Genomic DNA, 25214 nt, shown 5'->3' on the forward strand with positions numbered 1-25214 from the left:
GTTTTTATATGTTGCGAGAATGTCAGAGTTTAAATTAGAGCAAGAACTAATGTTAAGTTTATTATTAAATATTAAATTTATTTACTTCTATTATTGATTAGAAGTGAAAGCAGGGTTTATGGGGATAATGCCGTGAAGGAAACTACAGTGTACAAATGGATTAAACATTTTTCTGAGAGGAGAGAAAGTGTTACCAATGAAGAGAGGTCAGGGCAGCAAGAACAAAACTGACAAAAACATTGCAAAATTTGTCAAATTGTGCAGCAGAATTGTTGGCTGACTGAGAAGTGAGGTAAACAGAGTAACAGGAAAATCTTGACATGAGAAAGGTGTGGCTCTTGCATCATGATAACGCACCAGCTCACGCAGCATGGTCTGGGGGAATTTTAGTCAGTAAATACACAACTATTGGAACACCCTCCCTAATCACCTTATCTGGCCCCCAGTGACTTTTTTCTTTACCTGACGATAAAGGAAATATAGAAGACATTTTGATGACATTCAAGACATCAAGGGTAATCTGTGTACAACAGCTCTGATGGCCATTCCAGAAAGAGTTACAAAATTGCTTGAAGGGTGGACCAGGCACTGGGATTGGTGCATAGCTTCCCCAGAACAGTGACTGTAGTGATACTCCGCTGCCAGATATGTAGCAGTGACCCTAAGATGAGTTCATGAAGTTAATTGTCAGACGTTCTATACTCCCATAGCAGCCTCATCATTAATAATAAATGTGAAACAGTCCAGTATCAGGATTTTACTTAAACCAGATGTTCTTAGAGAGCTAGAAGGTGAATAGTCAGTACAATCTTCCTTACTAATAGGGAGAGCATTTTGTAAAGACCATTAACTTCTGAAAGTTGTAGAGAATACAAGGGTGTTGAGGCCTGCGTTGGCACATCGCTACATAAACACTGCCTGACTGACGCCTTGATGCTATGGTGCTGCTGTCCACACTCAACAGTGAGAAAGCCATTCAGAGGACATGTGGCCTTCAGAGGCCAATATGGGAACTATGTAACATGTACAAAACAAAAAAATACACCTGTGGTCTTATGGACAATTTCTAAATGCAGACGCTGGGTCATGATTCTGATCTAAAATTTAATACTAATAATGTTGAAGGCACAGTGAGGATGTCTGCTGATGTCTGTTGTATTAGATTCCAGCAAAGTAGTGAAATAAGGCTGCTGTGGGACAGGCTCCCATCTCCTTTAGGTTCATCACTTGAGCCAAGAAACCAGGTCTGTACCAGCTAGCTGGCAGAAACCCCAACCTAGCAGCCCTTTTAGTGCTTATGTTCTTAGTTTTCCTTAGACTTCACTGCTAATTGCTCATTCTCCTTTCCAGCCATCTGGACTGAGGTGAATGCAGCCAGCCAGGCCGTGGTCTCCTGGTCTTTTCAGTGCAGGCTGTGATGGCTTACAAAACAGTACTGTGTAATAGCAGAAAGAAAATCCTCTGACATTTTCTTTGAGTTACCCCATAAGTTTTCCCAAGATGTAAAAGGTAATAAACAGAGAAGCAGAACTCTGCACTACCGATTCCAGCTTCCTCGAACACAGTCTTCCTCCACAGGCAGTTGAAGCTTTGTTTTGTTTTTTGATTGAGTAGCTGATTGCAGATTATAAGAAAAGTTCTTTGATCTTCCACTGTTATGAAGGAGATGTATGCACTGCAAGTTGCTCACTATTAAAAACAAATAGATATTCAGGTTATTAATTTTAATGATGAAGGGAAGAATTCATTGGTTGTGAGGAAAAACTGGATTTGGGTTTGAGCTATCCCTGGGGTGATGAGCCAGTTACTGTAGAGGGAGGATGGCTTATTAGTCTTGCATTTTCTGTAATCTCAAAAGATACAGACATCTCCTTAAGGGAGAGACTTTATTGGGAGCACACAGGGGCTTGGGCTGGGACTGGAATCCGGTCCCTCAGTCTGTCTGGAATAACTAAAGTTTCTTTCTTTCCTTTGTTCTTTCTTACACAACATAACACATAATCACCTAACACATCTTTTAACTCTTATTCCACATATGTTGCAATAGTCCATTCCAGAAAACAAAACTTCAACAATGCTTCAAAACTAGTCAGAGCCTCAAGGATGATAGACCAATACGACATCAAACTTCAAATGGATTTTTCAGGCCTTTTTATGACTTGAATTAACAAATTTGTAGGGTACCACAGTCAGAAAACATTAGTGATTGACAGATGGAGGATACCAAGGCCCCAAATGATGGAGAAACCTTGCTGAAGACATTGCTAAATTTTGCCACTTGCTGTGGAGCACGTAAACAAATAGGCTGGGTAGTTTTTTTTTTTTTTTTTTTTGTAGAGACAGAGTCTCACTTTACTGCCCTCGGAAGAGTGCCGTGGGGTCACACGGCTCACAGCAACCTCCAGCTCCTGGGCTTATGTGATTCTCTTGCCTCAGCCTCCCGAGCAGCTGGGACTACAGGCGCCCGCTACAACGCCCGGCTATTTTTTGGTTGCAGTTTGGCTGGGGCTGGGTTTGAACCCACAACCCTCGGTATATGGGGCCTGCGCCCTACTCACTGAGCCACAGGTGCCGCCCTAGGCTGGGTAGTTTTTAAAAGTAGCAAACATTCGTCTTGATTTTTCTTCACTTTTACTTCAACAAAATTATTTGAAAATGAACTGTTGTTTTTGGAACTTGGTCATGTTTCTGGCTGCCCTCACTGTCTTGAATTGGGTTGCTGTCTGCATCAGGAATATCTTGGATTCATACAGGGCGTACCATTACTGTACTTGTACTACTTGAGTAGTGGTTATGCCATTCAGTGGAATGGAATTTTAGAGGGAATTCTCTTATTTTTAAAGAGCTGGGCCCAGGTATCTATCAATAGAAGACTTGCTGATATTGGTGGGAGGTTTGCAGAGTAGGTGAAGACTGAAGCGAGCAGGGAATGTTTCACTGTCCCATATGCACGTAAACGGTGCAAGGAAGCTGTCATTTTGCTATATCCATCTTTTTGTTTCTTGCCTTTTATCTTTTTGAGAAAGTCTTGCTCCACTGTCTGGGCTAGAGTGCAGTAGTGCCATTATAGTTTACTGCAGCCTCAAATTCCTGGGCTCCAGTGATCCTCCTATCAGCCTCCTGACTGGGACTTCAAGCATGTGCTCCCAAGTCCAGCTAAAGTTTTCTATTTTTTGTAGAGACAGGGTCTCACTTTTGCTCAGACTAGTTTCAAATGATCCTCCCACCTCAACCTCCCAAAGTACTAGGATTACAGGTGTGAGCCACTGTATCTGGCCTATTCCTTTTTAAATGGTGAAGCACTGTTAAAGGGTTGGGGGGGTTGTCTCCCCAAATTGGAGAGTAGGAGCAACAGCAATTCATTTATTAAATTTTTGAGCATCTACAGTGTGTCAAGCAGTTTTCTAAAACTGAATAAAACAGTGACCAACAAACTGATTTGTTTTTCAGAAAGTCCTTAACCCCATGGAATTCTCAAAGCAAAAATGAACGGTTTTTTTTGTTGTTGTTGTTGTTCAAGCCAAAGATCAGAGTTAATGCTGTCTTCTTATTGGTTCACTTTGGTATCTGTGACTCCACATTTCCTGTGCGTGTCCAAGTTATGCTCATGTCCTGGAAGTTAATTATAATCACGGACTGGGTGTCTGTACACATAAGGCTCCTACTAAATTGTACCTATCACCTGTGTCTGACCAGCCTTCTGAATAGGTTAATGCTTAATGTGGGTGGGATTTGGCCTAACAAAACCTTGTGTTCCCTTAAGTTTGGAGTTAGGAAAAGATTCTCTTTATGTTGTCCTTATTCAATTTCATACCTTCCAAACCAGTCAGAAATATGTGTAGGATAGATAAGTTGCTTTGTTCACAGGAAGGGCTAAAACACCATTAAGTATTTCTATGAACTTGTTTACTCTGTCCTGTATGAATCCCTTAACTGAAAACTTTTATATTGCTAAAGATTTTTAAAGATCTATGGTAGTCCTTGATTTGTTTTTCTCTTAAGCCAAAGTGAAAAATTATCTGATGACTTAATTTATCTTAGTATTCGATTACTGAAATGCTTCTCTAGGAGCTACATTTTGAAATTATTCAATTCATGCAGGTATAATGAAAGATCTCCCCCCCACCCCTAATAAAACTGTGGGCCTTGATTTCTTTGAAAGTTTCTAACTATCCTACCCACTACTCCCTGATCAGCCTGCCTATATTACATGAGTTACCCAACTCTTATTAAAGATTTGGCAGTATTCTGTCCCCCACCTCCAGGTTTTTCCCCTCATCAAAACTTAAATGAATGTTAAAGTTCATGCTGACAGTCACTGCTCACCTCCCCAGCTGTACTCCGCTCCTGCAGGGTGACTATGTGAATCTGTAAGGGTGGGAGCACATTGTTGCCATAGTCACCCATGAGCAACACCAGATCTGGCATTAGCCGCTGACAGCACTGAACTTATCACCCACACTTAATGCTGGCACGAATGAGGAGACTGTAAGTAACTGTCCATGACTGGGAAGAAAGCTCCCTGAGCTGCTCCTATGTGAGCGAAAGTGCACAGTTGAGGCTGAGCTGGACAGGAGATTAGTGTCCTCTTCTTGGTGCTCTTCCCATCTTGGGGAAGGAGATGAAGGATCTTAATGTGATACCTAAGTGGGAAAATGATTCTCAAAGTATTCCTGTGAAGAATGACAGCATTTCCACCTCTCTCCCTTTATGTGAACAAGTATGTAAAAGTGACCAGTAACAGCTCCCACTTACAGCTTTTACTGGAGATGATGTTAGTAATAACGATAGCTTTTGGCTGTGAAAGTAATCTGCCTTTGATGGAGACAGGAGTTGACTGCAGTAATGATCCTATGAAAGGCGGGTACCAAACCTGGAGACCATTGCACTGGAAAACCCTGGCCATGCCGGTTCTCGTGTCTTCCGCCTTGTTTGCTTCCCCATGTTCTGTTTGCTTTGCCAGGGCCGTGGCTGCCTTACCTGAATTGAGATGCAGCACAGAAGGGGTTTTTGAAGATCTTGGGGGATGACGTATTTTCCCTTCTTGAGAACAACCTGAAATTAACCAACAACTGTCATTTATCTTTGACCAGTCACAGCTGAGGCCTGACCAAGTCTTAAATTCCTTATGAAGGCAAGGGCTTGAGCTTGCAGGTGCCTGCCAAGGTAAATTAGGTATGGTGTGGAACCATGCAGGCCCAGGGAAGAATCCTAAGATTTTTATCCCTGGACTGCAGGAGATCTTTCTAAAGGTGCTTTGGCTCAACTTCTTTCTCTTGGGGAGCTAGCCAGTCTTGGTCTTTACTGAGTTCATTTGGATGGCAAAATTTTTCCAGAGCTAAAAATGTTCAAATCCCAGCAGTTAATCTGCTGAACAAGTATTTATTGTAGTGCTTGGGTCTGGGGCATTCTCACAGAAGGGAAACCCTCTACTCTTTGCACAGGAAGGGCCAAAGTGAGGCAGGCAGAATCTAGCTAAGTCTTGAGTCCCTCAAATGGGTGAGGTAAAGGGAGACCCAAACAGGGTCTGGAGAGGTCTAAAGGTGAGGCTTTTAGTCCTGGAGATGCCAGAATGCCTCAGAAAACCAGGATTCTGACCCAAGATAGCTGGAAGGGAGGCACTAAATGGTACTGAGAATTGTCTTGGTGCTTGACAGTAGAGTAAGAAAGTTTTTGTCCTGCTGGAGGTTTGTGCCGTATAATTAAGGGTCGTCTCAAACTCTGATGTGGCACTCTCTGTGGGTGCTAACTGTAAACTCCCAGGTGACAATTACCGTAGATTTGTTTGAGCACTGAGTGCTTGGTGGCCTTTGTGTCTGAGGTGCTCTTGGATGGACTTCTGGGGGCCTTGCTCACTGCAGTGGCCTTGGAGAGCTTTGGGTCCAGTTCCTTCCTCCACACCTGGAGGAGCAATGCCGCACATTCTCTGTTCCACCTGTCCACGTTGCCAGCTCCAAGCTGCTTCATATGCAGGAGGTAGGACAGGTGCTTCCTGAGCTGGTAGCTGGGGGTGGGGGTAGGTGGGGAGTTGGGGAGGGATGGAAGATAGCAAAGGATTTAATGTCACAATACGGAGAAAACAAAATATTTTTAAGGTTCCTAAAAGCAACAGAAATAGTATTTGCTGAATTGGGAGATTCATTAAGGCTCCCAATTGTAACATCAGTGGCAACATGTGCAATGTTGAATTCTATCTTTTTACATCATCAAATGACTTCCTGATCTAGGGTTCAATCAGAGGAGTCCTTGCCCTCGTGGAGCTCACAGCCCAGTGGGGCAGGCTGAGGTGTAACAAGGAAGTGCAGCATGAGGAGTACCATCCAGGAGCAAGGATGTGGACTCCACATCCCATACTCCAAAGGGTATGCGAGTGCGTGCAGGACTGACCGTTGCTGGCAGTGCGGTGAGGCTTTCCCAGGCTACTGTCTGTGCCAGGTGGAGATGTGCATTCTGGGCAGCAGAACTGGCATGAGCAGCCAGTAGTGTGATGTGGTGGAAGCATTGTGTGCTCAGCGGCACTGTGGAAGGAGCCTGCTTTTGTTGAGGGCCTGCTGTGAACAAGGCACTTTGCACCTGTCAACTAGACCTTAGGAGGTGCAAAAACCCTGAGTAACTTGCAGAAGGTCACACAGCCAGAGCTGGGAGAAAACAACATTTGAACCCAGGGCTGTCTGGCCCAACAGCCAGATGCTGCTGTGGGCTTTGGTCTGCATTCTGTATATCCGGGGGACCCACTGAGTATTTTAAGAAGATGAGTAAAAGTAGGAGCTGTGCTTTCCTAAGATCATTCTGCTATACAGGGCGGGTCTTGGAGTGGGGAGGGACAGGAGGACGATGGCTATGTTTACATCTAGGGTTTATATGGTCCTTTTTATCCCACAGGAACTCTCAAACTTATTATTGAACACAACTGTTTTGAAACCAAAGATTCATCCTTAGAAAGTATGAAAAAAAGGGGGGGGGGAACCTCCAAAGGAAAGCTGCATCAGTGTTCATAATCTATAACTGTATTTATTACTGGTGAGCCTACAGGTAGCTGCAGAGAGCAACCAGCCCCATGCTTGATTTTACAACACACCTAATGAGAGGTAATTGTTATCCTAAGTCTGCTAAAGGCTCCTTGCAGTGTGTGGCATGGCCTCTTCCCACAGGCTGATTCAAGTCACCCAGTATAATCCTTCTGTTTCCTAGAGGAAACACGCCTTGGCATCCCTCTACCAGATGTGTACCGCATTTCCCCAAAGCCAGCTGCAGAGAAAAGCTAGGGTGATGAGGCACTGTGCCTCCGTAATTCAGTTTCTCCCATCTGAGATGCCGAGTGTCTTCGATACCCTGTGCTCTAACCGGGGGAGGACTCATGGGGTAGCTCAAGTATTGGCCAAAGCTGTGAGCAGTTTCCACTTTCAGTGGGCACAGTTTCTACCAAATCAGCTCTGGTACTGGGAGTGTGAATTGGTATCCAGGGGACACAGTGGTCCTTGTGGTCAGAGTAACATCCTCCGTTCTCCTACTCCCAAGGAAAACACACACAGTCTGCTGGCTTGTTGAGAATCCTCACTTGTCCACTAGTCCCTTCCCAACCTGGCTCAGCCTAGCCTTGCTTATCACCTCAGAACGTGCTGCGGGAGGGCTGACAGGGCGGGAGCCTGCACATGTTCAGGTAAAGCTGAAGTATTTACACAGCAACTGCTTTTAACCATGGCAACTTTGCGGCTCAGCCTGTCCACTATCTGGTTTCAATCTTTAAAAAGGACAAGTCTTAATTGGGAATAAAACTCATACTTCATTTTAGGTTTCATTTTCTCCAGGCCAAGCTTGAGTCTGCCACCTTGTCCCTGTGTACCTTCCCGCCCCCGGTCCCCATCCTCACGCGCCCCTGTAACGACAGCCTGCACTTACTGCCCAGCCACCCTTCCCTCCCGCTCCTTAGGTTTGGTGTCAGACACACCATTATAGGACAATGCTGTGGGCTCTAGTTAAAATGGAAAGGAGTTAAAATACAACAGAATCAGTGAAAATGTTTATTTTCACCAAATATGTGGCTTTCCCCAATGTGCGGCATCCCATAAGCACTTTGGGAGTCGATGTCCCCAGGCCTCTGAACTGCACAATGGCACAGCCAGAACGTCCTGTAGCACTGCCCGCCCAGGTGTGCGTGTTACACCACAAGCCCACTGTTCTTCAGGGCAATGACTGAAGGTTCACTGACTCCTCTGGACACTTACTGACAGGACCTGTCAGTTTCTGATTCTTCAAAGGAGTCAACAGCCAGCCAGAAGGAGACATTTCAGCTATGCAGCAGCTGTAGGGCCTGATGTGGTCAACTGTGCTGGCTTGCTTAGGTCCCAGGCTTCAGCCAAAAGACTTAACAAAAGTTTCTCTGGATGGCAGCCAGTGTATGTCCTGGCACAGCTCCCAACCAAGGGGAGCACCACTCCATCTGAGGCTTCAGAGGCCTGTCTCAGCTCATAGCCAGCGTGGGCACATCCTAACTCTGTAACGGTAGGTTGGTTAACCTCCATGCTCCATTTCCCTTGTCTGTGAAGTGGGGATGAGAGCTGCTGAGGGTTTTGTGGTAAATAAATGAGTTAATATATAAAAAACTACTTTGAACAGTTTCTGCCACAACTGCCCAATAAACACCCATATTAGCGATGGTAGTAACATCACCCTGCTCCCAGGTGGGACCTGGGCGTGTGTGAGCACCATCCAGCCTGTTCTTAGGCTAAGAGCACAAGGCCCGCCTCCATCTGCACTATCTTGACCACAGCAAAAACCAATTCACTGATCGTGGGAGGGAAGGCCCTTGGATTCGAGTCAGACAGGGGCTCACAAGGATAATTATTTTTCCTCTCTTGTCTGAAAAACAGAGATACTAATACCTATCATGATGGCTTCCTGGTGTGGCTGGGAGATCGAATGGGACAGGGTGTGAGAGAGGACTTAGTCAATGGCTGAGAGCTTGAACAGACACAAGGACACTTTACTGCAATGCCTGGGCAAGCACAGCTGATCACAAGGCACTGGGTGAGACAGTCTTTGGCATATTTTGAGACCTCCCTGGACCTCCAAAGAATCTACCTTGCTCTCTTTTTTTCTGCCACTGTTAGGGTCTCTCAGCTCCCTTTTTCTCTTTCTCCTGACAGACCTTGATACTTGGCATGCTTGTTCTTGCAGTGATTTACTTATGCTGTCCCCTGTCAGTCTTCCTCTCCCCAGCAACGGAAGCCACATAACTGCCTCCTATTGGGCATGGCCTCAGCCTTTCCCTGGACAACATCATCACAGTCAGGCCCAATTTAGATTTAGGCCCTAGTGAGCCTACAGCGTGAAAGAGATTATGAGATACGTGCAAATTGGTAGCAAAGGCCTCTTCTTGTCTTCCCTTAATTACCCCCTAGGGGTAACTGTCTCTACCATACTAGGACACTGTCAGTCTTTTAGGACAACCACCCCCACTTCCAGAGCCTGCTCCACTTTTGAGCTTGGCAGATGCTCAGACAGGTTGACATTTTGGTCAACTCAACCCCGGTCTTGGCTTAGGTATTTGGAATATGACTAAAACCTGGGTAGTAAAGACATAAAAAGAAGAAAAATATAGTATCTTGTATGTAGGCCTTTAGGATTTGTGAAGCATGCATTATTTTCTCATTCTAGCAACATGTCATATAAACAGGACAAGTGACATTTAGTAAATCCTGTTTTATAGGAAACTGAGGATCAGAGAAGCCAAGTGATTTGCCTAAAGTCACATAAAAAGCTTTACCTGAACCTTAAGCTTCATGGTTACAAACCCAGGGCTTTTACATTACATTGTCCTGGGTACTTTCCCATCTTTCTGGGCAAAGGCATCTTCCAAATAGCTGAAACAATATGAATTACATGGCTCTACACACGTGTGAATTTCATGGGTAGGCTCCACATGAAGTTCACTAGGAAAACAGGTGTTGGGTCAGGGCTACCAGGAACAACCAAGGCACCAAGGACACTGCAGCAGCTCCATTTCCTACCTTCGCCAGGCACGCTGGATGACTGCTGCCGCCTTGTTCTTTTTGCGAAACAGCTCTTTCCTACTTCTTTCTCTCTGGATTATCTGTAGTCGGAGCTCCACAGGAAGAAGGTCAATATTCACACTTTGCACAGAGAGGGGACCAGGTGCTGGGTTAGTCTCCTTAGATACCTGAATGTCCTCAGACAGGACAGATGTCCCCATTGTCCTGGCTCCTGACCTCAACTCCTCTGTGCTCTGTGGCAAATCTGAATAGACCCCTCCTGCGAGCTTGGTCTGTGTCACTTTGTTTCTTGGTGTGCGATGCTGGAGAGAATTCTGCCCAGCATGGACCACCTCCCCCCTGGCGCTGCCAGGCCGGCTGGAACCAGCTGGGGAGCACCTTCCTCCTTTGAGCTCTTGAACGCGCCTTTTCTGAGGGGCACATTTGGCCGTGGGTGCCGTGCCCTGCCACCTGCTGGGCTTCCGGTGCCCATCCTGCTGTGGGGGACTTGCAACTGCCCGATGGGGGTCCTCTCCTCTGTCATCAGGCCTGGCCACCCTAATGCAGGGGGGCTGCTTCAAGAAGCCTTTCTCCTTTTCACACCGCTGAGTGCCAGCCGTCCCACCTCTGGACTTCTCAATAGAGGAGACTCCTGGACGCCTGTTTTCATCACTGCCTTCCTTGGGTCTGAAGTGGACACTGGCAGAGTGGCCTTTAGAAAGTTCTCTGGATATTTCTTAGGGAAACAAAATGCAGAATATTTAGTTTCCAAAACTTGCACAGTAGGAAAATTTGTTCACATAAAATATTCAGACTTAGCATATAGCGTCACATATTAGTGGCAATTATGACTCGGAAAATAACTGTTTATACTTCTTTTTTTTTTTTTTGAAACAGAATCTCACTCCGTCACCCAGGATAGAGTACCATGGAGTGATAGCTCACAGCAACCTCAAACTCTTGGGCTCAAGCGATCCTCTTGCCTCAGCCTCCTGAGGAGCTGGGATTACGGGGGTCTGCCACAACACTGGCTAGTTTTTCTATTTAGTAGAGATGGGCTTGTCAGGCTGGTCTCAAACTCCTGAGCTCAAGCAATCCATCCACCTCAGCCTCCCAGAGTGTTAGGATTACATGTCTGAGCCGCCGTGTCCAGCCAAAAACTGTTTAACTTCTATGTCTAGCCACATAATAGATCAGCTGAAAGCCTTTCACTATGAGTACCTAGAAATGCTGACTGAAATACAATGGACATCCTTTTAAAAACACTGTCATGCTTTTAAGAAAATGAAAGAACTCTCTGGAAGCCAAAAAGAGAAACTGAAAATTAAAGCAGTAAGTAAAAGTATGTGACTAAAACAACTTTCTAGGCATGGAGTAATATTTGAGTGGGCAGTGGACAGCCTTATTAAATACCTGGTTGTGTTTTAACATCCAGATAAGAACAAAAAATGAGGCCTTGCAGGTCCAGTTAGCTGGACTCAAGACTATGAAGCCGGGACTCTTGAAGAAATACATATACCTTTGGGAAACTAAAGAAATCTGCTTTCTGGCAGATATACCTTTGGGAAATGACAAGGAATTTTGTCACAGCCTAGGTTCTGGATGGGTTAGAGTCTCTCACAGTGACCTTTCTAAGATTATGTCTGCTTCCATTTCCCTATTTGAAACAATGAGGTTAATTATAATGACAGTTCACATCTACAGGGTGCTTTAGGCACTGTCCTTAAATCTTTGTATGGGCTCTTTCATTGATGTTCACAATTTTCTTTTTTTTGGTTTTTGGCCAGGGCTGGGTTTGAACCCGCCACCTCCGGCATATGGGACCAGCGCCCTACTCCTTGAGCCACAGGCGCCGCCTGATGTTCACAATTTTCTAAGGCAGTCATTATTATCTTTTTTTCATTTTCAGTTTTTGGCCTGGGCTGGGTTTGAACCCGCCACCTCTGGCATATTGGGACAGTGCCCTACTCCTTTGAGCCACAGGTGCTGTCCAACTATCATTTTTAATAATTGAAGAAATTGAGCCCTGGAGAGGTAAAGTAACTTGCTAAAGATTACATAGCTAGTAAGTGGTAGACTTTAAATGTGAACCTAGGCTGTGTCATTCCAAAGTTTGTACATTTAGCCAGTATGCTTTGCACACAAGGTAAACAACAAACAGGAAGAATTATGATGGAGAAGGTAAAAACTGCTTGACTTGCTAGGAGACCTTGGACAAATCCCCATTGGTGGGCCTCAGTTTCCTGCCTTGTTTTGGGGAGGCAGTGCTAGATGCTCTCTGAAGACTCTCAAACTTCAACATTCTCTATGAAACAGAATGGGAGAAAAAAAGAAGGGGTCAGCATCTCCCATCTCTGGGTTCTTGCTGAAGTGCTCACCCTCTGAGTCAACATGGCCTGACCGCTGAGACGTTGAAGCAGCTGAAGCCTTTCTTTATAAAGTGGCTAATAGGGTCCTTTGCCCAATTATGTTGGTGTCTCCTAAGGATACCATGCTAGTGAGGCTCTAGGCAATGGTTAGTCTTGATTCCCAGAAGTGCCTCCCTATTTTCCAACTCTTAGGCGAATAAGGGTAAGTCTGCCCATGAAACTGGAGCTCTCTTTCCTTACATCTACAGCAGTCTCACCATCCTCCTTTCTTTCGGCTGTTCCCAAAGTCTGGTTTACATGTGCGTTTGAATCTGGGTCTTCACAAAGGTCTCTTTTCAGGACACCACTTCTCATCCTCAAACGAGTGATGTTGTTTTAGAACAGTAACTTAGGAAAAACTTAGGACACTTCAACACTGTCCTATATCAAGACATAAATCTTACAATGTGGCCCAGTTTACTCATATGCATGCATGTGCACACACACACACACACACAGACATAACCAAAACAGAGCTCTTACTCTACAGTGTACTTTGATATTTTCTATTATAGTCTATATCATAAAAATATGCTGGTTCAATCCACTAACTTCATTTCATGAGTCATAGTATGGCTTGAAAATCATAAAATCATGTACTAGGATTACCTTGAGGAGGTCTTATTAGCATCAGTGTAATTAAAGAAAGGACTGGTTATTAGAAAGTGAAAGACTATGGATGTGAGGCTACTCCAGCAGAATGTGGTCATGTCCGCAGTAGATCTGACTGCCTTCAGGGTGATGTCTCAGGGTGTTTTCTAATAAGCAGGCTGACATGAACCACACCTGTGTAGTTGTAAGAAGTCTGAAGTTACTGTGCTCTCTCCTCTCTGCTCTGGAGAGCACTGAATTAGGGAAATTATTAGCATTGTACATTTGAAGTTACAGTGATTAAGTGTAATTCTTGGTGTACAGAGTAAATTTCAAACTGACAACTAAAAAGACAGGTGTTGTGCTAACAAAAATCTAATACACTTTGGGACTGGTTGGTGAACAGAAACTGGGAAGGCAATGAGAGAATGTTGGTGAAGGTGAGAATAACAGAGAAAAAAATTGCTATTGGAGCCTAGAGAAAGGTGAACCTTGTTATTCAGTGACAGAATAACTGGCAAAATTTTCACCTGCAGTAACTTAGAAGGTAGAAAATATACCTAATGAACTCATAGATATGGCACAGGAGATTTCCAGGTGGAATCCAGAAGAAACCAACTGCTTTTTAAGCTGCATATGATGAAGTATTGGGAAAAAGAAAGAAAATACAGAACTACTAAGTTTGTAAGCAGAATTCAGAGGAAGAATAAAGAACCCAGGATGTGCTGGGTTAGAAAATAAAACTGTTAAACATTTTTAATCTCTCAAGCCAGTAAGAGTCCCACTGTAAGATAAGGCCTCAGGATAAGAAAATCAGATCAATAGTATGGTTGTAGGACCCTTTATTAAGAGCTCAAAAATATTCAAGGTAGTGCATAGTGGGCCCTTTCAGCTAGACAAAACAATTTCTAAGAATTTCAAGGACATTTTTCCACAGAAGTCTGAGCCACTCTAATTAGTTTGATGTGGTTTGAAAATTAGTTATGGATGTGGTTTTTGGAACATGGAGCGAACCCAACTGGATTCACAGGAAACTCGTGAGCTTTTTCAGATAATTGTGTCACTCAGAATCTCCAGGCGAAAATGGTGAGGCTTTCAAAACAAAAAGAAGCCTTTGGGTCTCCAGTGTCCTACAGTTAGAAAACAGAAGAAGAACGCTACTCAGCTGCATTTCTTATGTTCCCAGAGAACACAGCCAAGAGTCCAGGTAGCTGAGCTAGAGCCAGAACCATGAAATAAGAAGCCGCAGAGGAATACACGAGACCCGAATCAAGGAATGTTCCGTAACTCAGAGTAGGGGCCCTACCGACCCACTGGCTTTCCGAATTGCTATGTGCCTCCCGTTCCACCCCTTTTTGGAACAGGAGTGTCTACGGTGGTTTTCTGCTCCCGTCTCGCCACTGCTTGTTGGATGTGGGGGAGGGGTTAGTAATGTGTCTTTTGGTTGCGTGTCTCTCAGTCAGGTAAAGTCCTGCTTGGGGAACCTGAGCCACATCTGGACCTGATACAAGTCTCAAGGTCCCAGACTTCAAGTATGATGTGATAATCAGGATGAGATTTTGGGGTTCTGAGATAGAGGTTAGAATATCTTGCCTGTGGGAGGAATATGAATAATCTGTGACCAAAAAGGAACTGCGATAGATAGTTTAATAGCCCCAATTCCCCCCATCCTAGGATGCACAGAGGCGGAACTGTATCTCCACATCACTGTGTCTAGAGTGGCCTTTTAACTTTCTTTTGACCACCATTAGGTGGTGAGCAAAAGTGCCTTTTTCTGCGTTTCAAAAATGCAGTTTTTGCCTTTGCTTTCTGAGAACGCAATTCTGTCTTGAGACCACCATGTAAGGAAGCCAGTCTAGTCTACTGGAGGACTGACAGCCAGGATCAACTGCTAGACGTTCAGTTAGTCTGTCTGAGACCATGCGATTCAACTGACTTTCCACCTGAATGTGGGTGAAAACTACAGAAAAGCCCAACCATTCTATAGAATCATGAGAAACAATAATGACTGTTTAAACATGTGGAGCCTAATTAAAGAATAAATGGATGTGCATGTAACACAGTATCACACTTTCCTTAGGAGTTGCTTTGCTGACACACTGTCACTGTAAAGTGGATTATAACTTTAAATTCCAGGAATGTTTATGGTCATTTATGTGTATTTTTATGTAGTTATTCTGGCTAGATTAGCTGTATGGCTTAATAATGATAGTTACTGAGGACCTATTGTGGGTCATGGACTATAATAAGTACTCTATATTGATTATTTTATTTCTATCCATAACTACCTTGCAGGGTAGAGAATGTACACCCTACTTTATAGCTAAGGAAATTAAGGTGCAGTGAGACAATCTGAATTGTCCAAATCCTGAACGAAGTGACCCTTTCTAAGAGTCCACAAGGTCAAAACTATTTTCAGAATAATATTAAGACATCATTTGCCTTTTTTACTGTGTTGGCACCTGCACTTAGATTTTGGGAAGGGTCCCACCATTCTCTAACTTCTAAGAGTGAACTCAATGTGTTTGCATTGCTTTGTGCAAACAACACGACTCGTGCCCAACACCTGCTTTCCTTCTGGGAGTCTGGACAGAATTTTGGCATGTATTAGGCGGAGGATATCTATGGGATTGACTCCTGATAAAAAATCTGGAGTTGTACCAGCTTTCCTAGTGGACAAAAGGTTGTCTAATTGGTTGTTACAATTTGTTGCTGAAAGAATTAATTGTGTTGTATGTGAGGCCATTGGAAGAGGACTCTTGGAAGTCTGTGCCTCGTTTCCTTTGGACTTGGCTCCAAGTACCTTTTCCCTTTGCTGATGTTGCTTTGTGTCTTTTTGTTATAATAAATCATAGCTGTGAGTACAACTATATGCTGAATCCTGTGAGTCCTTTTCACAAATTACCAAACCTGGGAGTGGTCACTGGAACCCTGACACAGTAAGCAAACTCCAAATAGGATAAAGTGCAAAAACTCATGCCAAAACACATCATATTAGACTTTTGAAAATTAAAGACAAAGGAAAAAAAGTCATGAAAGCAGTCAGACAGAAATGACGTGTTAGAGAAGAACATTCTTTTTTTCTGAGGCAAGAGTCTTACTATGTCCCCCTCGGTAGAATGCTGTGGCTTCACAGCTCACTGCAACCTCAAATTCTTGGGCTTAAGCGATTCTCTGCCTTAGCCTCCCAAGTAGCTGGGACTACAGGCACCCGCCACAATGCCCGGCTATTTTTTGTTGCAGTCGTCATTGTTTAGCTGGCCTGGGGTGGGTTTGAACCCACCAGCCTCAGTGTATGCAGCCGCCACTATAACCACTGTGCTACGGGTGCCGAGCCAGGAAGAACATTCTGAGGAGCACTAATCTGAATGACAGGGGACTTCTCATTGAAACTACAAAGACCAGAAGGAAGTAGCACAATATTTTTCAAGTGCTAAAAGAAAAGAACTACCAAGCATGAAAGAGGCACACTCAAACTGTAAATCCATCAAGATGGGAGGCTAAAAAGTGTTGAAGTCATTCACAGAATAAGAAGAGAAACAGAGGAAAACAGAGATCACATCACAAAATGGCAGACTTAAATGCTAACACACACAATAATTACTCTAAATGTAAATGGTCTAAATACACTAATCAGAAGAGCCCCTAGTCCACGACCGGCATCGGATGGCAAAGGCAAAACACTTACCATTTGGCTTTCTGGACTTTGTTGCCTGTGAGTCTGAGGAAACACCCTGCTCCTTTTGGGGATCCCTGCCTAGAGACCCTCCTGGAGACCCTCGACGGTCTTCCGGCCCAGGGCTGGGGGCCATGTTGTCAGCAGGAGGCTGCCTGCGGGGCTCATCCTGGGTGCTGGGCAGCCTGGGGAGGGCTGGGGACCTGCAGGCTTCTGGGCTCCACCTTCCTTTCTGCTGTTCTGCCTCCTTTCGCTTGTTTTCTTCCTCCCGCTTTCTGGAAGCAAAGCCAAAGAGGAAGAGGAAAAAATTGAAAGAGTATCACTTGCTCAAGTGATGCTGAGAGAAGTTTAAATTTAAGAAAAGCTACTACATCACAGGAGATATTTGGAAATTTGCATTTTCCAGGAGCAGTCTTTTCTCTAGATAAAATAAAAACCATCTTTTTTATACCAGGCCTTATAGCTCAAAAGCTGGTGGAAACAAAAAGAATATTACAGATTAATCTTTGCACTATGGAGACACACATGACAGATAACCAGGCAACATTTTTGTGTAAAATATAACACATTCCCAAGGGTGTGTGTGCCCCAAGCTTGTGTATCATTCCTAGAGCTGCCTGAAACTCTATGCTTTTTTCTCCTGTTCTAGAAAGCGTATCAGAATGTAACTGAGAATGACAGTTGTCGGGATAACCTTGACTCTGATTTACTGAAACAGCCCATTGGCAAACCTTAATGATAACATAAAAAAATGACTTGTAGCTCTTCCGCATCCTCACTTCCAAGATGACCAAGAAAAGAAGGAACAATGTAATGCCCAAAAGTGCCATGGCCACGTGCAGCCTGTTCACTGCAGGGACTGTGCCAAGGCCTGCCTGAAGACACAGCCGTAAAGAAGGTCATCATTCGGAACACAGTGGGGCATCTTCCATGCCTATGCGCTTCCCGAGCTCTGTGTCAAGCTAGATAACTATGTGAGTTGTGCCATCCACAGCAAGGTCGTCAGGAACCGTTCTTGGGAAGCCTGCAAGGACTAAACACCCCCACCTGGATTTAGACCTGGGGGTGCTGTCCCACGACCTCCATCAAAGCCCATGTAGGGAGTTGAGTCCTTGAGGACTGAAGAAAACTATCCTTTAGGAAAAAAATAAAATGGGCCAGGAGCTCATGCCTGTAATCCTAGCACTCTGGGATGCTGAGATGGGGGGATTGCCCTGAGCTCAGAGGTTTGAGACCAGCCTGAGCCAGAGCGAGACCCTGTCTCTAAAAAATAGCCGGTCATTGTACAGGCAAGCACCTGTACTCCCAGCTACTTGGGAGGCTGATGCAAGAGGATCACTTGAGCCCAAGAGTTTGAGGTTGCCGTGAGCTATGATATCACAGGGGCGACAATGACAGCCTCTATCTCAAAAATAAAATAATAAAATAAAAATAAAAGTAAAATAAAACAAAATGGAAATTGCAATGCTGATATTGAGAGCTGTAGTTGAGTCAAACCTGAGGCCCAAAAGCTAGGATTATTTTCAAAAATCATACACAAGCAGTTGGTGGCTGGGCTGCAACCCTTGGGTAGTAACAGCAGAGGGCTGGGAAGGAGGGCCAGGTCTAGAGATAAGTAGCAGCAAGAGGCAGGTGGCAGAAAGGCCTGAGGAGCCTGAGGATGAAGAGGCTGAGTTGAGGGCAGGATTTGTTTGACCAAGGCCATTCATTCATAGGGATTTCCAAGGGAAAGACAGGGAAAAAAAACTTATTTTCTGAGATTCTCCTCTGCTGGGCACTGAGGAAACAGAAATCGGGACCGTGAAGTTCAGATCCCCCGAGGAACCTTCTACCCAGAAAGGACAGCTAGGAAAATACACCTAACTTAAAATGGAAGAAATGTTAACGTGCTTGTAGAGAGGAGATAGTCATTAATTTTGTCTGGAGTAATCAAGAACAAGGTCCCAGTCATTGATTCTTTTTTTTGGTTTGAGACAGAGTCTCACTTTCTTGCCCCTGGTAGAGTGCCATGCCTGAGTGTCACGTGGATGCGAGCAGGTGCTGTATCAGTGCATCTGTCTGGAAGAAGGCTGCTTTTCAGAAAAGGTGGAAGCACCTGGGCAGCTGAAGGGCTGCTAATTGATGTAATAGCTTTGCTCCTGGCAGGCAGCACTGACAACAGAGCTGCTTTAAGACAAAGATACTGGCCCTTTGGACAGACACATGCGTGTGGCTGTCTGAATTGGCATCTTCATGGATCTCGTTGCCATGACGAGGGGCTCTGAGGTCATAAATCAGACTTTGTTATTTGAGCAGTCATTTCTCTTCATTTTAGGAAACTAAACAACCTTCCTTTTGAATTCCAAGGCACTATGTAATCATCCCTTGGACAGATCTTGTCACTGTAGACTTTTCTGGGCCTCCAACAAAGGAAGCCACCAGACAAACAGGGAATCTCGCCTTAAAAGGGCAATCAAGACGTCTAGAAAGCAAGTGGGCTCTGCCTTCTGGAGACTTCTTTGGAGGAGGAGGTTTATAGGGAGGTGATTTTTCATTTTGGTAGAATTAAGTAGAATTAGGAAAAAGAGTGTAATCATCTGAATATGGAATTAGACTTATGAGCATGTGAATAGAATTACTGTTTTTTTTTTCTTTAATCGATGCATTTTGCATTAAAAAAAACATCTTCCAGGTTAGGAGCCACACTTGCCATTTTAGCAGTAGGCCAAGGGCCTGAGAAACGGAGTTGGGGTCCAGATATGGGAAGTTGGGTGCAGCCACACGGAGATAACTCAGGCAGCCAGGTCATAATTTCAAGATGACAGGGCATTCCAGTTCCCATTCCAAGTCAGGTTAAACTGCTTTCTTATTCTTTAGAATTCTTCTTATTCTCCTTGTTGAAAAACTTCCACGTATGCATCAACTCTGGAATGGACTCAGCTTCTAGTGTTGCCCTGGATCTTGTGGAAACTCAGAAATTCTCATCTGAGAACTACACACGAGTCCATGATCTCCATGACACAGTGGACGTTCTCCACTCAGATGTGCCATCGGCACCTTACATCCCATTCTCCCCTCGATGTTCTGCTGGGATTCTATAACAGTAAAAGAAGAACATCCAGAAAAAGTACCAGACTTAAAAGTATTGGTGGAGAAGAAATTTTTGGCTTTATAGAACAAGAATTCTGATGCAGACTTTCAAAATAATGAAAAATTTGTACAGTTTAAACAACAGCTGAAAGAACTAAAGAAGCAATGCCAGTCACTGCTTTGCTTTGGTTCGGCTTATTGAAATTAGGGAACTGACTTGATGAACAATCCCAGAAAAATGATTTTATAAAGTTTCCTTGTCTGCTTGGATTGAAAACAACAACAACAAACATCTTCCAGGTGATACAGGGCCCATGACTGTGAAGTTCTTCAGAGCCGTGGTTCTGGATGTAATAATAGGGATGATTGGGGAAAAAAATCAAATGGTGTTAGAACTGGCAATTATGTATCCTCTGGGATGCTGAGGTGGGTTAGATCCCTTGAGTTCAGGAGTTCGAGATCAGCCTGAGCAAGAGACACCATCTCTACTAAAAATAGAAAAATGAAGGGGGGCGGCGCCTGTGGCTCAGTGAGTGGGGCGCCGGCCCCATATACTGAGGGTGGCGGGTTCAAACCCGGCCCCGGCTAAACTGCAATCAAAAAATAGCCGGGTGTTGTGGCGGGCGCCTGTAGTCCCAGCTACTCGGGAGGCTGAGGCAGGAGAATCGCTTAAGCCCAGGAGTTGGAGGTTGCTGTGAGCTGTGTGAGGCCACGGCACTCCACCGAGGGCAATAAAGTGAAACTCTGTCTCTACAAAAAAAAAAAAAAAAAAAAAGGAAAATGAAGGGGGCCTTGTGGCAGGCGCCTGTAGTCCCAACTACTCACAAAGTTACGGCAAGAGGATCTTTTGAGCCCAAGAGTTTGAGGTTGCTGTGAGCTATGATGCCACAGCACTCTACCCAGGGCAACAGAGTGAGATTCTGTCTCGTAAAAAAAGTTTGAAGAAACTTCAGTTTATTGAGGGTGACATCCTTATTTGGTAGAAAAGGAAACTAAGGCAAGAGGTAAGTGAATTACCTAAGGCTACATGGTAAACTACAGACAAAGCCAACACAGAATCAGCTGCTTCACCTCTCCCAGTAAAAGTCATCTCAGTAGCTGTTATTTTTACTTTTTCTTTTTTTTTTTTATTGAATCATAACTGTATACATTGATATGATCATGGGGCATTATACATTCGCTTCATAGACCATTTGACACATTTTTATCACAATGGTTAACATAGCCTTTCCGGCGTTATCTCAGTTACTGTGCCAAAACATTTACATTCTACATTTACCAAGTTTCGCAAATACCCCTGTAAGAACAATAGCTGTTATTTTTAAAAATTTCATTCAATCTGTTTTCATCTCTTAGAAAATAAATTGGGTCATATGTAGAAAGTGGGTATATCACATCAAAGTAACTACTGACAACATTTAAAAACTAGCTTTCAATGTAGCATTTAATCCTTAATTGTCCCCAAATTTAAGTGTTTTTTTCTAAGTTATTATGGGATGTTGAGGATCTTTAATCTTTAAGGTGGACCACATTCTAAACTTGACCTATTTTACATGTAAACTTTAGTAAACAAGCCAGGCAAGGTAATCCTAGCACTCTGGTGGGCTGAGACGGGAGGGTTGCTTGAGCTCAGGTGTTCAAGACAAGCCTGAGCAAAAGTGAGACCCACCTCTATTAAAAAATAGAAAAAATTAGCTGGGCACTGTGGCGGGAGGCTGAGGCAGGAGGATCATTTGAACCCAGGAGTTTGAGGTTGCTGTGAGCTAGAATGCCATAGCAGTTTAGGCTGAGTGACCTAAACTCTCCAATCAACATCATGATTCTCATCGCATGAGAGACCCTGAGCCAGAAATGCATAGATAAGCTGTTCCCAAATTCCTGACCCACCAAAACTGTGAGATAATAAATGTTGAGTACTGTTTTAAGCTACTAACTTTTGGGGTAATTTGTAATGTAGCAAAAGATAACTGATACAGTATGAATCATAAGGGGGCCATTACAATAATTTCCTACACATTCATAAAACATTCACCCTAATACTCTGTAATGTAATGCTTAAAATCCAAATTATTCAAACTGTGGCCCCAGTTTCTTATGGGTATGTTTTTGGTTCCCAGAAACAAATGAGTCATCACATATTTGGCTAGGCTTCCCTATCTCTTCCAAACAAGAAATAAGGTATTTACCTGAAGTTTGCTGTTCTCAATATTCTCCAAATCTGGCATGAGTAAGAATTGTGAACACCTTGGGTCTAAGAGTTTTACAGAATCATTTTTCAAGTACAGTGGTGAACACCCCTTTGTTCTTAAGTTTCTCCTTAATCACAACACAGAACTTTTGTAATGGTAATTTGCTCATGATCAATATGCAGGAAGTTGGAAAACCAAATGCACAAATGTATGTGTGAGAGTGCCGTGAGGGTAAGTGGTACATAAACGTATCTTGAGTAAGGCAAACAAGCTAAAGCAGTGCGCTTAGAGAAATTCCTATCATAAGACTGAAGGAGATCTAAGAGAGTTTTGGGTCCAACCCTTCTATTTGACAGATGGGGAAACTAAGGCCTAGAGTGATCAATGGCTTATGTAGGAACAGTGACTGAACAGCTATTTATTCAATGTGTACCATGCCCCAAATACTCTATGGCTGTGGTCCTGCCACCCCCCCATAGCCTGTTAGGAACAGGGCCGCACTGCAGGAGGTGAGTGGTAGGCAAGTGATCAAAGCCTAATCTGTGTTTACCGGTGATCCCCCTGGCTTCCATCACTGCTTGAAGTCCTCCTGTCAGAACGGCAGTGGCATGAGATTCTCACAGGACCCTGGGGACCCCTACTGTACACTGTGCATGGTGAAGGGTCTAGGTTGCAAGCGCCATGTAAGAATCTAATGCCTGATGATCTGAGGTGGAGCTGAAATGCACTTGAATCATCCTGAAACCATGCTCCCTTCCCCCTGGCTCTTGGCAAAATTATCTTCTCTGAAATCAGTCCCTGGTACCAAAAAGGTTGGGGACTGCTGCTCTAAGGCTCTAAGGTATATAACACACCGCCCTTGCTCTCAAGAAACTGACAATTACTGGTAGTTTCAGATGTGATGAGTGTCAAGAGAGGTGTCTACCTAGAGCTGTGGGAGGAGAGAGGCAGTCATTAATCAAACTGGAAGGGGCAAAGTCTACATGTGGAGAATGAGAAAGGAGCAAAGTGAAAGAAGATTATTTCAGACAGAGGGAAGAGCACCCGTGAGCAAAGTCGTGTAACCTAGCTCGCACAGAATCTCTGACTCAGAAGGAATCTTTACGTTGACTTTAAAATTCCTTATATAACATCCCAGAGAGATGATAATTCAACTTCTGCTGGAACATTTACAGCGAGAGGAAACATTACCTCATGAGACGAGAAAGGTTTAGCTCTAACCTCTTCTGTTGGAGTTGCCTGGTGTCTAGGGGTCTGTCAGTTTCTGTGCTGAATAATGAAGTAACACAGGGTTACTTAGTGTGTCTCTTAGACTTACATTATCAAGCATGTACACACACAGTAACACGTGGTCTTCAACTTCCTTTCCAGGGGATGTGCTTTAGACCTCTGACTTATAGAATGTTACAGCTGGGAAGGACCTCAGACATATATATATATATATATTTTTTAGTTTTTATCTTTTTATCCATTCTCATGAATCCCCTTTGAGAATATGATAAAAAATCTAAATGTCTATATATTCCTGACACACAGATGCTGCATACAGGCAGCATATTCAGGGTATTCAGGGAGCCTAAAGCCCATCCTGGATTAAGAAACTTTCTTTTCATGTTACTGATGAAAAACTGAGGCTCAGAAAGGTAGAATAGCATGAAGTAGAGCCATGGAAGTAAGTGCCCCTGTGTCAGATGACTTTGTAAACAGAAGAGTCAGACATGAGGGTGAACCCTGAAAAGAGGCACTGACAACCTAGTGACATTTGGGGAGCAGGCTGGACCAGGTCAGGTAGGAAGCAAAGAGGAGACCCACATTGTGGGGTGGGGTGGGGCGGGAGCACTTTCTTTACTTGCCTGAAAGGTGGTTTCTAGAAAAGGATTTAGACTTTCCTCTTTGGCTTCAAAGAGTAGCTTCAAAACCAAAAGGTAGAAAACAATTTTTGCCAGACAGAACCCTCCGTGGATGGAATGTGCTGTTACTTGACTGAGACTTTTTGCAGAAGAGACTTTAGCACAACAAAAGTCTGAATGGGATGACCAACACTGTACTTGATAATGTAACTCTACGAGACACATGCAATCACCTATGCCAGCCAGAAAGAAACATGGGTCTCCCAGAAAGCACGGTGAACGAAGAAATGAAAAAGTCCAGATGGCTGAGACAGCAATTGAGCATGAGGAGTGGGAGGGCCGTGGCGGCGGAGAGAAATGAGGCGCGGAAATACAAGTGGAAGTGGATGTCAAAGGGTGTAGCCTCGCGTCATGGCTGGTATTCAAGAGTAAGGGCTTGTGTAGAGCGGCGGCAAAGAGGAAAGAATGTAAAAGGACATTTGAAATGAAGAATTCATGCGATCTGTGGTGGCAGCACCAGCAAGGAGATTCGGAGACAGAGAGAGACAGACTGTGGTGATGAGCGGTGGGTTTCACACTGTGAGTCTGAAGTGATGGTGAGAACAGGACACACAAACGGAAATGCCCAGTGGTTGAAACTGGTGGCAAGTGGCTTTAAAAAGACACAAAGTGGAAATGGCCCAGTAGGCAACTGAAGATAGGGATTAGGGCTCTAGGAGGACAAGATGCGAGACAAATCAAGGGGTCATCTGTAGAGATGAACTAATTTAAATTTTAAGAGTTTAAGAGTTTTAGGATGTATATTCCAGAAAAAAAAGTACAGCAGGAGTAGACTCCTAAGGAGTTCACCTTCAGGGCTGACTTCAGTGTGGAGATGGTGTAATTAAAAAGGTGTTCAGGGAGAGTCGGAGAGATGGAGGAGAGCTGAGATTAGAGTGAAGACAGAATCTGGCAGAAAGGAAGCTTCAAGGAAGAAGGCTGATCAGCATAAATACGGTCTTACTGCTGTGCATTCAACTGTATGATTTGGCAGGAAAATTATAGTAATGTTCATTTTGGCAACAGCACACGTAATGCAGCTTGAGTTATAAAGTGCTCTTAAACGGATGATGGATATTTCTTAAATAGTGTTTTCTAAAATACCTGCCTTAGAAAATACGACTACAACATTTCTCTCTCCCAGTTTATCAGTAAATTAGAAATGCCTTTCAGTTTCCTAAGTTCCCTCCACATCTTCCCTTTAAGGAAGGTGACTTCTGCCATCCCAACCTGATAAACTGGGAAGGCTCACGAGGGGCCATGCTGTGCCTGGGCCACCTCACTCCGCCATGTGCAGCAAGCAGTGAGCTTAGCATGCTGATTTTTGTTTCTTAAAGCAAAATTAAATACTGACTCAGATTTTAAAAAATAACTTTTGAGAAATAAAATTAAAGCAAATT

The 25214-nt window shown here is 44.0% G+C and overlaps 1 protein-coding gene across 9 annotated transcripts in view; it reads right to left on the reverse strand.

Annotated features, from left to right (window-relative positions):
• Window positions 1-25214, reverse strand: part of INVS (inversin) — a 214831-nt gene that overhangs the window by 32284 nt on the left and 157333 nt on the right. For 7 of the 9 annotated variants that reach the window (XR_008375330.1, XR_008375335.1, XM_053567537.1 and 4 more), the window contains 5 exons: window positions 16680-16942; window positions 10011-10728; window positions 5775-6004; window positions 4981-5055; window positions 1542-1689 (listed from right to left, as the gene is read on the reverse strand). Coding sequence is in view for 7 of the 9 variants with exons in the window: in XM_053567537.1 (XP_053423512.1) it covers window positions 1542-1689; window positions 4981-5055; window positions 5775-6004; window positions 10011-10728; window positions 16680-16942 (1434 nt within the window). In the remaining 2 variants the exon portion in view is untranslated. Of the gene's footprint in view, window positions 1-1399; window positions 1690-4980; window positions 5056-5774; window positions 6005-10010; window positions 10729-16679; window positions 16943-25214 lie in introns of those variants that run through there. The other 2 variants (XM_053567538.1, XM_053567535.1) reach the window with 1 other exon arrangement.

This window comes from Nycticebus coucang, chromosome 2, assembly GCF_027406575.1.
Source record: "Nycticebus coucang isolate mNycCou1 chromosome 2, mNycCou1.pri, whole genome shotgun sequence".
Taxonomy (NCBI): domain Eukaryota; kingdom Metazoa; phylum Chordata; class Mammalia; order Primates; family Lorisidae; genus Nycticebus; species Nycticebus coucang.